This window comes from Ambystoma mexicanum, chromosome 7p, assembly GCF_040938575.1.
Source record: "Ambystoma mexicanum isolate Mex_15411 chromosome 7p, UKY_AmexF1_1, whole genome shotgun sequence".
NCBI classification, from domain to species: Eukaryota; Metazoa; Chordata; class Amphibia; order Caudata; family Ambystomatidae; genus Ambystoma; species Ambystoma mexicanum.
The window spans coordinates 202158212-202171139 of record NC_090939.1 but is presented as its reverse complement, the minus strand read 5'-3'; the positions used below and the strand labels follow the sequence as shown (position 1 = coordinate 202171139).

The window sequence follows — 12928 nt, the reverse complement described above, 5'->3', positions numbered from 1 at the left end:
TCAAGCTCTGCCATTCCTGTATAACTTGTCCTTTCCCTCACTCTTGAGAAATTGTTAGACTGCCATTTCTGCTTGGTTTTCACTGTGCCGTTTTGCTCAGTTTTCACTCTTGCTCAAACTTGTCTACAATTTAAATAGGCAGTTGTGTATACTTTGTGACTCATTTAACTTTCTTTTATAATAGTGATTTGTGTGTGAACATCATAGTGTGTAAAATAAATATATATATTCTTTTTGATAAAAAACTTTGGTCAGTGTTTCCTTGTCCCATAGTATTGTAGTCCTAATGTGTAAACCCTTAATACTGCTCATCTCCCTCTCGAGATAAGTCTGAATGCTTAGCCACAGCTACCAACTAAATCTTTGTGGTACAGACTGATACCAAAGGGGATTTATTGCATATACCTGTAGTCTTAATCTTCTGCAGTGCTCCCTAAGGGACCTGCACAGGATTCAAATAATTCCAATTCCAAAGGGCCACAAACAACATTCTAAGGGTAAGCCACAAGGGAACCCTAAGCAGGCTAGTGTACCTTCTGGTCCCAGAGCAAACCACCATTCATAAAGACATTTTGGAAATGTTATGTTTGTGGTTCAACTGATCACGTGAAAAGGGATCCCAGATGTAAGGGTAAACCTTCAGGGATCCCCACAATGTCCTTAGCCTTCACTCCAGATGAGGAAGTACCAATCACCAGTGGAAACCTTCAACTACTTGCTGAAGACACCATCCGAGTCTCAGCTAGTGTATCTTTAGTATCCTTGGGGTTGTGGGAACAACAGAATTTAGATGTGTATAATTCTATCCCAAATAATACTAAAGAGTATTACAAGGACAGTGTCCTAGTCAATGGTCAGGAGACCCCTGCCATTAGGGACACTGGGTCCAGCATAACTGTGGTGGATGAATCATGTTTCAAGGTAGAGGATGTTGCTAAGGCACCCAAATGCCTCACCAAGTTAGCTGGAGGGCCTGTGCAGATGCTTCCCCAGTTACCACCTCTCATCCAGTGCAATGACATGACTGTCAGAATACCTGTTAGTATCCAATCTGAAGTACCTAGAAGGGTGTTGTTGGGCAATGATCTGAAAGATCTTGGAGTAGTGTCAAGTACTTCCAGACCTCCTAGTAAGAGATTACAGGAGCTCACCAGACCTGCAAGGGAGAGGACCTTAAGAGGCTCTCCGGAGGAAATGATGGAAAAAGAAATCACTCCTGCTCCACTAGAGTTACTTACTGCAATTTTGAGACACCCAGAAGCAAAGGGGAAACCCAAGACTTCTAAGAAGAAACCAGCAGAAAGCACTCCAGTGCTGCCAACCAGGAAAATCCCCAAGGTTAGCAAAAAAATCACACCTGTGATTCCACCTCCAGCTGAGGCTGAGGGGGAGGTGCCACCCTGTGTGGCTGAACTAGAACCCAAGGATTCAGATCTAGTAGGAGGCCAGGATCTTATTGGTGATCTGGACACTTTGGACCATCCTGAGCTGCAGTCTTTACTGGTAGAAGATGGCCCCAACAGGGCAGACTTCAGGAGGGGACAAAGAATGTCCAACTCTGGAAGGTCTTCGCCACCAGGCAGCTTCTTAGCTTGAAGGGCAAGAGCCTGGGAAGTATAGGTTACACTTGGAAGATGGCGTCTTCTATAGTGAACCGACTGAGTCAACTCCTGCAGACTGCAAGAGACGTGTACTATCCCAAAAGAACAGACTCCAATTCTCGCAACGAGCCCATGAGATACCTTTGGCTGGTCACTTGAGTTTCAAGAAGACCAAGGAAAGGCTCTCCCTCTACTTTTATTGGCCTAGAACGGGGGCTGAGGTACAGACTTCTGTTAAGAGTGGCTCCAATAACATGGAACCTTAGTGCCTCTCCCTGTGGTGGGAGTACCATTTGAGAGGGTGGGAATCGACATTGTCTGCCCTCTTGACCCTCCTTCCTCTTCAGGCAACAGGTTCATCCTTGTTGTAGTAGACCATGCTACTAGGTACCCTGAAGCAATTCCTATGAGGACTGTTACAGCTCAAGCTGTGGCTAAGGCCTTCCTTGGTATCTTTACGAGGGTTGGTTTTCCTAAGGAGGTAATATCCGACAGGGGGTCAAATTTTATGTCCCACTACATGAAGGCCATGCGGAAAAACTGTGGCGTTGCCTACAAGTTCTCACCAGCATACCACCCTCAGACAAATGGGTTGGTAGAAAGGTTTAACAGAACCATGAAGAGCATGATAGGAGCTCTAGAAGACCCCCTTAAGAAAAAGTGGGATCTTCTATTGCTATGCCTTCTCTTTGCATATAGAGAAGTCCCTCAGGATGGAGTGGGTTACAGTCCCTTTGAACTTCTCTATGGCCATCCGCTCAGAGGTCCATTGGCCCTGATCAAGGAGGGGTTGGAGAGTGCTCCTTCCCCCAAGTCAGTCAGAGTGACTGACTATGTAATAGGACTCCGGAGGAGAATGTCACATAATAGGACTCCGGAGGAGAATGTCACACATGATGCCTGAGGCAAGTGAAAACTTGAAAGCAGGTCAGGCTCTGGTTAAGCATTGGCATGACCAGAAGGCCAACATGGCTGAGTTCACTCAAGACCAGCTAGTTCTTGTTATGGTGCCAACAAGGCAGAGGGCCTTGCAGGACAAGTGGAGAGGAACCTTCAAGATTGTGGGAAAACTTGGAGAGGTCAACTATCTGGAGGACTTGGGCAATCCTAAGGAGGCTCCCATAGTCTTTCACACCAACCGTCTAAAAGCTTAGGTCTCGAGACCAGAACTGGGAGCTTTGCTTCTAGCTTCAGCTCAAGAGGAGGAGAGTGAACCTCTGCCTGACCTTCTCGGAGGAAAGCCTTTAGATGAGCAAATAGGAGTTAATCTCTTCTAATCTGACTTCTGAACAACAGGAGGAGTGCAAAGTTTTGTTAAATCAATTTGCCCCCTTGTTTTCACTTTCACCAGGCTTGACCCCTTGGGTCAGAAAATGTAAGGACCCACAAAAAAGGAGAGGTCAACAAGATGCTTGATCTCGGGGTAATAGAACCCTCTACTAGTCCATGGTCTAGCCCAGTTGTGTTATTACCAAAGGCAAGATCCAAGAAGTTGAGATTCTGTGTGGACTATAGAGCTCTAAATGCAGTCACTAAGACAGATGCCCATCCTTTGCCAAAGACAGATGAGCTGGTGGACAGACTTGGTTCAGCCAAGTCCCTCAGCACATTTGATCTCACGTCAGGCTATTGGCAAATAGCCCTGACAGACCATGCCAAGGAGAAAACTGCATTCTCCACCCCAGTTGGCTTATACCAGTTTAAGGTTATGCCTTTTGGCTTAAAGAATGCACCTGCTACATTCCAAAGCATGGTTAGCCAGTTTCTGAATGGGATGGAGGACTTCTGCATGCCATACGTGGATGACATTGCAGTGTTCAGCCCTACTTGGAAAGGACATGTTGACCACCTAGGATATGTCTTGCAGGCTCTTGAGAAGGCGCAACTGACCATAAAGGCAAGCAAATGTCAAATTGGTCAGAGTACAGTGGTCTACCTTGGACATGAGGTAGGAGGTGGTGAAATAAGGTCTTTGCTCAGCAAGATAGAAGCTGTGCAAAATTGGACAACACCTACTACTCAAACCCAGGGGAGAGCCTTCTTAGGTCTCACTGGGTATCACAGGAATTTCATTGAGAACTATGGGACCATAGCTTCTCCACTGAATGTGATCTCCTCCCCTAAGTTTCCAAAAAAGGTCAAATGGAATGAGGAGTGTAATCAGGCCTTTGAAAGTCTAAAAAGAGCCATTTGTCAAGCTCCAGTTCTAAGAGCTCCTGACTACCACCAATCCTTCATTGTGCAAACAGATACTTCCAATACAGGTATAGGTGCAGTCCTTCGTCAACTGGAAGAGAAAGGTAGGGAACACCCCATTTGTTTCATCAGTAGGAAACTGACGGAACCTGAGACAAGGTGGGCAACTATTGAGAGAGAATGCTTTGCCATTGTGTGGTCTCTGAAGAAGTTTAGGCCATACTTGTATGGTTCTACTTTCACCATTCAGACTGACCACCAACCCTCGAGATGGTTGATGCAAATGAAAGGGGAAAACCCAAAACTGTTAAGATGGTCAATCTGCCTCCAAGGGTTTGATTTTACCATTGAGCACAGGTCAGGATGTCAACACCGAAATGCTGATGGTCTCTCTAGGATGTTTTTAACCGACTAGAGGTAAGGGACTCATCCAGGAGTGGATTAGATCCTCCTGTCCCTTAGTCTGGGGGGGATAGGGGGCGAGTGTTAGAGAGAATTCTCTTCTATGGCTAATTTCCCTTACCTATAGAGTGCCCCAGCAGCTTTGCTGGATTTGAGGGGTTTATTTTTTTCTCCTGCTAAGAGTGAGACCCTTTTTTCCCCACTCTTACGCAGATTGCAAGTGTGTGTTTTAGGCTATCTTGTGTGTGTGCTTATGGTATATGGGGTTTTTCTCACCCTCATATGAATCATCTTTTTACATGTGTGGTACACAGCACCCTGCGTGCCGTACCACAGGGGTGTCGTAGCGACCCCCAAACAGACTCCTTAGCCTGGAACTGACTACTGTCTCCCAGGGCATGTAAAGTCCCCATTGACTTTACTAGTCAAATCTTATGAACAAAACCAGTACACAAGCCATCTTACTATGGAGGTACTGGGAAGGGTAAAAAGTTTTTCCCTAGTGTTCATTTTCGAGGGGGTACCGTACAGTCCCTCTCAAAAGTTTCTGGCTGGTGGCAGTGGTTACTACTGTAAATATTCGACCGCAAATATTATCCTATGGGATTTTCCCATTGTTGGAGGCTACCACTTTTACTGACAGCCTCTAACATACCACCAGTATATTTTAATATTAACTTTACTCCGGTAGGTTTTTATTGCCAGAACTTTAATTATATTTCTTTCTTGTGTCTTTCTCTATAGTCCTAACCCAGGTCGGGGATCCTTTGTTCATCCTTTAGGCGGGCTTCTGCATAGAAGCCCTCCTCTCAGCGCCAGAGTCTGGGGTAGACAGGATGTGTGGGAGGGGGAATAGGCACCCTGGACAGGGTTGCCTATGCAACCCAAGTGGCACTCTGCCCTGATAGGCTGGGGGTTCTCCCGCCAGGAGAGCCACCCCACTGTGTGAGTGACAGCTAAGCTGTATGAATGGGGGTCTTGCTGCATAAAAGCAGGGTCCTGAGGACTGGAGGACAATACGTCACCACTGGAACTAAGAAGCCGAAGAGGAGAAAAGCCAAAGACATCTGCAACGACAACCACCGGTGAAGCCCTGCTGCAGATCCTTATCACTTTTCTCCAACGACTAGAGAAGATCTTCACCTGCAAGAGTCTTCTTCGCTTGAGCTGGTGGGGGCCAACCAGTTCACCAATCGCCTTCCAGGAGCTGCCTTGTTCGAATCGCCAGTGCCAAGCACTAGGAGACCGGATAGCCAGGCACGCGTCCACCCGGACCGTGATTTAAAGGAGCATACCTTTTATTCGTTTGGCAGCACCGTGGCTGATTTCATCCCTGGGCAGTGCAGTAACTTGAACCTTCCTCCACGATGAGAGCCTCGCTTCCTCTGCTGGATCTCCCGAACTGCAGGAACTGCCAGGAACTACCACCACCGCAGGAGCCTCTTCCACTTTTAAGGGACATTGTTCCGCCAGGGTCCCTTTTCGTTGGGTACTGCTAAAGGTCTTTTAAATCCTTTACTTGCCTATTGGGTTGGTTGCCCCTATCAACTAACCTTGTCTTTCACCTTCTGCAACCGCCTTTTCGAATCGTTTAACAAAGACTTGACTGCAGCGACAAGAACATTTTGCTCCTGGGCACTTTGCCCTGTACCACTGACTCTGGTACATGCCTATTGACTCTGGCTAAATCTGTTACAACTGCCTTCTTTAGATTGCTTCTCACCTAGAAATGTGTTGGTGCACCTAACTCTTATAACCACCTTTTCCTTCCCTCTTTTTAAACTTGTGAAGTGCTATTTTGCTCGGTTTTCACCTCAGTATTATACATGCTAAAGTACTTCCTTGCTTAATTTGTTCACAATCTTCTTGGGAAGTTTTGCTGGTGTGTTTAATAGTATATTCCTGCATAACTTGTCCTTTTCCTCCCTCTCGAGAAATTGTTAGAGGGCCATTTCTGCTTGGTTTTCACTGTGCCGTTTTGCTCAGTTTTCACTCTTGCTCAAACTTGTCTACAATTTAAATAGGGAGTTGTGTATACTTTCCTTGACTGATTTAACTTGCTTTTATAATAGTGATGTGTGTGTGAACATCAGAGTGTGTAAAATAAATATATATATTCTTTTTAATTCAAAGCTTTGGTCAGTGTTTCCTTGTCCCATAGTATGGTAGTCCTAATGTGTAAACGCTGAATACTGCTCATCTCCCTCTTGAGATAGGTCTGACTGCTTAGCCACAGCTACCAACTAAATCTTTGTGGTGCGGACGGATACCAAAGGGGATTTATTGCATATACCTGTAGTCTTAATCTTCTGTAGTGCTCCCTAAGGAAACTGCACAGGATTCTGCCTAACAAGCAGCAGAGCTGGATGAGGATATCTATCTGATGAGGAATCTACAGGAGAAAGCTAATCCATTGAAATATTTATCACATGTGAATAGTGATGCAGTGTACATTAGTCAAGGGCAGAAGCATATATTCGAAATGCAAGAGCCTTCACACTCAAATGGAGTAAGGGCATCTATACAATTAATACATGATAGACCTGGTTAACGATAAGCCTCTTATACATACCATCATATTATAAAGCAGCTTCCCACTATGTGAATTCCATACTTTCAGGAGATGGTTATTTACTGCAGTGACAACATGGTTATCATATCTATCCCAAGCTATCATTGTAACTTTTGGCCTCATGAATGTATCATCCTCTTCGGAGCACTGTTCACTGTAGAAAATACAAAATCACAAAATCATACTCTAATCAATTAAATAAAGTAATTAGGTGCTCGAAATATAAAGGAAATCTAAAAAACACATTGGTCTTTCTTTTTAGTTCTTGACAACTCAAGAACCCCCGATTCGTAGAACCCCCTAGCCCTTAAGCTCAAACCTCTCATCAACTGAAATGTACAATTTCACTAGCCCTCACAAAATGCAGTGATGAGATAAATTTAAACCCCACCCCAAACGTTCCTATGAGTAACAAGGCCCGGTAGGGACCATGAGGGTCTGAAAGTGTTGCACACATTACAAAGGGATTCAGAACCTGATGGAAGGTTAGTGTTTAAGAGTGGGCAGGGAGTGCCTCATCTTGGTAAGATGCATCTACTGCTGGGGGGTGAACAAACCAGTAGTGGACAACAGAAGACCCCACTTTTCTATATGTTGCCAAGAGTAGGGGATATTTGTAAGACAACTGATGAGGGTGACATCACTGTTGACCGTGTACGGTCAAATGGGATTGTTTTTTCTCATCGAGTCCCTTGCTGTTGCACACTACCCTGTCCTCCCTCATACATTCAGACATCGCCACCTCTTCCAGCACACACAGCTCCCACCAACACTGGCTTGCATAGGTCCCGCCCCCAACTGCGAGATAAACATTGCTAGTTAAATGTCCCTTAACCCCTTCTTACTCAGGTCTCCCAGGGAGAGCAGAGACCTTACTCTGTCATGGGTGACATTTGATTTGGCATGTTAGGCTCAGGTAGGGTCTCCAGCTCTGCTTAACAGACACAATTCCACCATGTGCTGCATTTTCAGGGGAGCACTCTGCCATCGCTCAGCAGTAATCAGACTGCCCACTTGTCGCCAGCCTCATCATGGCCAGGTCACAGTGTTTCTTTTAAACTGTGGCCTCTGTTCAACTCACTCATGGCAAGACCCCTCTCCTGAAGGAGTGACAGAGCACAGGGGGAATCCCAATTTTTTACAGCTTTTTTTTTTTAGGGGGGTGCAGGGTCAGGTGGTAGGTAAAAATTGAATTTGGGGTTTGGGAATGGGGCTAGGAGGGACGTGGGATTGGACATTACCCCATTAAAAAATGCTGCCTTCAAAATGCAGTGAAATGGTCACCGTTGTGAGGTGTCCCAGATCTGTAACTTTCTTTTTAGAAAACATAGAACATAGACAATTGGCTACTACACAATCTTCCAGTGCTCTCTTGTTAAAAACCTATCTTGTGGCCTACTTCAATAACAGTTTCACATCAATATGGTTTTCTTTATCAATCTCACAAGGACACCATTTCCACATGGAGTAGAATTAATGGTTACAATGTTCTTGAAAGTAGTGTGAAATCTGTTGACTTTCCAGACTTTATATTATAGCAGGTTATAAAAGGAACTTCTATTAGGTTTTATAAGCTTATAAGGGGTGGAAACGGATCTCTAGTTAAAGATTTAAAAAGCTATTAAAAAGGTAAAAACTAGTTTATAAAGTTGGCTTGCTATATAGAAACACCATGCTTGGTTGTGAAATTATTTAGTTAATATAAAACCCCTTGTCCCTAATATAGAGCATAGGTATGCAGCATATCAATTATATTTTGCAATGTTAGGTTGATTATACTGCGCACCTCTACACCCATGGGCAGTTTCCAGGCGCTCACGTGGCTCTGCAAAAGAAGAGGGCTGAGTGTGTTAGTGGGGATACGATGATAGGATAAGTTCAGAACCAGGAGCAACAGGCATCTGTGTGTTGGCTTGCGTGCTGGAGTTGGTTCGGGAGGCTCCATGTGTTGTAACCGTATGGGTAGGAATCAGTTTCTCGGATGTGCGCTAGTGTGTGTGTGTGTGTTGAGTGTGTGTGTGTGTTGAGTGTGTGTGTGTTGAGTGTGTGTGTGTGTTGAGTGTGTGTGTGTTGAGTGTGTGTGTGTTGAGTGTGTGTGTGTTGAGTGTGTGTGTGTTGAGTGTGTGTGTGTTGAGTGTGTGTGTGTTGAGTGTGTGTGTGTTGAGTGTGTGTGTGTTGAGTGTGTGTGTGTTGAGTGTGTGTGTGTTGAGTGTGTGTGTTGAGTGTGTGTGTTGAGTGTGTGTGTTGAGTGTGTGTGTTGAGTGTGTGTGTTGAGTGTGTGTGTTGAGTGTGTGTGTTGAGTGTGTGTGTTGAGTGTGTGTGTTGAGTGTGTGTGTTGAGTGTGTGTGTTGAGTGTGTGTGTGTTGAGTGTGTGTGTGTTGAGTGTGTGTGTGTTGAGAGTGTGTGTGTGTGTTGAGAGTGTGTGTGTGTGTGTTGAGAGTGTGTGTGTTGAGAGTGTGTGTTGAGTGTGTGTGTGTTGAGAGTGTGTGTGTTGAGAGTGTGTGTGTTGAGAGTGTGTGTGTTGAGAGTGTGTGTGTTGAGTGTGTGTGTGTTGAGCGTGTGTGTGTTGAGCGTGTGTGTGTTGAGTGTGTGTGTTGAGTGTGTGTGTGTTGAGTGTGTGTGTTGAGTGTGTGTGTGTTGAGTGTGTGTGTGTTGAGTGTGTGTGTGTTGAGTGTGTGTGTGTTGAGTGTGTGTGTGTTGAGTGTGTGTGTGTTGAGAGTGTGTGTGTGTGTTGAGAGTGTGTGTGTGTGTGTTGAGAGTGTGTGTGTTGAGAGTGTGTGTTGAGTGTGTGTGTGTTGAGAGTGTGTGTTGAGAGTGTGTGTGTTGAGAGTGTGTGTGTTGAGAGTGTGTGTGTTGAGTGTGTGTGTGTTGAGCGTGTGTGTGTTGAGCGTGTGTGTGTTGAGTGTGTGTGTTGAGTGTGTGTGTGTTGAGTGTGTGTGTGTTGAGTGTGTGTGTGTTGAGTGTGTGTGTGTTGAGTGTGTGTGTGTTGAGTGTGTGTGTGTTGAGCGTGTGTGTGTTGAGTGCGTGTGTGTGTTGAGTGTGTGTGTGTGTTGAGTGTGTGTGTGTTGAGTGTGTGTGTGTGTGTGTTGAGTGTGTGTGTGTTGAGTGTGTAATGCATCGTTAGGGTGGGTTTTGCAGTCACGCGCATTGGTTAGTCATATCCATAAGGGGTCCAGAGTCACGGATGACTGTTTGGTGTTTGAATGTATTGTGTTGGTGTGCATTTGTGTAGTGTTGATGGATTCATGGACTATGTGCAAGAGTGTTCCCTCTAATGTTGTTTCTAGCGTCTCAGCGTTGGTTGGGTGCATGCATTAGATTAGTTCTCGCAGGCCCATGTGTAGTGGGGCTAGCCCATAGTCGTGTATAGTGGCGTTGGTTATGTTGGAGGGGCAGGAAAGGGTGGGGGAGAAGTGGGTTAGTAAATCGGTTTGTTTGACAATGCTTCTGCGTGAGTCTTTGGTTGCCGCTTGATGGCATCTTCCAACATTCTTGGTTGTGGTTCGTCGGCCAACCTTGCCTCCTCTCCACGCCTAGAGACTGACTTGCCCTACGGGTTTGAGGGCAGAGGATTGGTTTTACCTAGTGTGTTCCTGGTTACTCGTCTGGGTTTAGTCATAGCAGTTGGGTATGGACCTTTTGCAAGGTCAGCTCCAGAAGGGATGCACAGCTGGTGTTCTAGTGAATTCAGGCAGTGGTGCTCGACCGGGTGGCCAAGTTAGGGCGATGCTTAGGTTTTAATGCTTAACCCGTCTGAGATTTCCTGAGTGCAAACATTTCATGTGGGTGTTATCCTCGAGTCTGTCTGTTGATTGGGCAGCCCTTCTCTTCATTGATGACTACCATGGCCCTCCTTGATTTTGCCACCGTTTTCTGTGACCAGGTCTCTTGTGCGTTTCTTTGGGCTTGTCATTGTTAGTTGAATAACCAGGTTTTCAGTTGTTTCCTGAAGGTAATGTGGTCTTTTGTGGTTCTAATGTCTTTGGGCATGGTGTTCCATAGGTTAGCAATTAGACACGAGAATGCTGTTCCTCAGAATGTCCTCTTTTAGTACGGTTTTGTCTTCATTTGTAGGTCGTCGCTTGATCTTGGGTCCCTTCTTGGCTTGCAGGAATTTGGCTCCTCGTCGGTGTATGGCTCTGTGGGCGATGCAGACTGCTTTGAATTTGATGCATTTTTTCTACTGGCAGCCAATAGAGGATTTTCAGAGCTGGACCAACGGGGTCTCTTCTGTTTAATCTTTGTAGAATTCTGGCTACTGTGTTTTGGGCCCTTTGGAGTTTCTTGGTGAGTCTTTCGGGCATTCCAAGATAGAGGCTATTTGCATAGTTAATTCTTGTTAGTATCAGGGATATGATTGTAAGAGTTCTGTGAGGAAATGTTATATGTCAGCTTACAAAGCGCACAATTGCCTAAAGCCATCTTGGCGCTGGCAAGAGAGACCGCTAAAAGAGAGGACACAGCAAAACTAAGTAGGAAGATAGCTCAGAAGAGGTAAGTCTTCAATGACTTCCGAAAAGAAAGGCGATTAGACAGTAATTTCAAAGCAAGGGGAAGATTATTCCACAGTTGAGCTGCTGTGATTGAAAAAGCACGCCACCCAAGGTGAGATTGGCGGAAGGCCGGCACACGCAGCATCCCTGAGAGGGCTGACCGCAGTGAGCAATTAGGAACATAGTGTTCAAATTTAACATGCAGGTACTCTGCACCCTGATCATGAAGAGCGCAGTGCACAATGCAGAGTGCCCTGAACTGGATGCGCTGTGCCACTGGGAGCCAGTGAAGAGAGCACAGTACAGGGGATATATGGGGCCCATACAGGGTAACCGTTGCCACCATAGCTGCCAAATTCTGAAGGCGCTGTAGCCAGCCTATCAACCCCAAGGGCTGTGATAAGTACAGGGAATTACAGTAGTCCATCCTACTCAGAATCATGGCTGCTACCACTGATGGATGTAGCATAGCTGGAATCAGATGGAGCACCTTCCTTACGATTTTCAACTGAAAGTGCCCCATCTGGCATACCGCAGATACTTGGGCTGACAGATAGATTGGCCGACATAACTCCAAGGTTTTTTACCTTTAGCGAAGGAACCGAAAGCGGACCCAGAGAAGGCGGCCAGAAAGAGGAAATCCACAGTGAAGTGTTGGAAGGGGACCCTACCACCAGCACCTCTGTTTTGTCCCCAATCAATTTCAGCCAGTTTTGTCAGGAAAGGAGAGATATAGGAGCAATCCTTGGAGTAGTTTTAGGAGAGATAAGCATTTTTTAGTGATTGCATTGACTTGCGGTTCCAGTGACAGTCCCTTGTCCATGAGCATTCCTTGGTTATTTACCACTTCGTAAGTCTCCCGATTCGTTACAACATATAACAGTAACAACAAAATGCTCACTAAAATTCTAAAAAAGAATTGGAACATACTAAAAACAGACAACGATCTAGAGTCTTTTCTGGATGACCAACCAAGTCTAACATTATCGCAGAGCAAAAAATCTCAAGTCTACTGTGTCCATCTCATTTTGTTTTGAAAGAACCAACCAATGTCCCAACACAAAGAATATGGCTAAATCCCCCCGAGTAAGGGAAACTATAAATGTGGGACCTGTGGGACCTTACATTTTTGGACAATGCAAAAACCACCATAACATTGCCCAATGGACAAATCAAACAAATCAAACAATGTATCAACTGTAACAGTAAATATACAGTATATGGAATTAAATGCATTTGCTCCAAACACTATATCAGCAGCACAATCAGGAATCTAAAAACAAGAATTGGTGAGATCAGATCCATCAGAAATCAAGACTCTCAAACACCATTAGCTAACCATTTTTGGGTGAACCATCATCAGCAAGATCTTATAAATCTAATCATTTTCGGCATTGAAAAAATGAAGCTCTCACCAAGAGGAGGTAATATTGAAAGAACATTACATAGAAGAGAAGCATTTTGGATCTGTTCAATGGACACGTTTTACTGAATTAAACAAAGATCAGGAGATGCACCATTTTCTGTAAACATCTGCACGATTCATGATAATGAGAAGAATAGGTATCACCATAACACACTCACAGACAATTGAAAACCATTGGGCCATGTTTATAAATTTTTGGGACATGAAAGAACGAATAGCAATGAAAATATCTTCTGGA

General features: G+C 45.0%; 1 protein-coding gene across 3 annotated transcripts in view; it reads right to left on the bottom strand.

The window, feature by feature from the left end:
* The window catches only part of BRWD1 (bromodomain and WD repeat domain containing 1), a 3236587-nt gene that overhangs the window by 2740773 nt on the left and 482886 nt on the right, over positions 1-12928 (bottom strand). For all 3 annotated transcript variants that reach the window (XM_069636064.1, XM_069636066.1, XM_069636065.1), the window contains exon 14: positions 6772-6925. In XM_069636064.1, coding sequence (XP_069492165.1) covers positions 6772-6925 — 154 coding nt within the window. The remainder of the gene's footprint in view (positions 1-6771; positions 6926-12928) is intronic.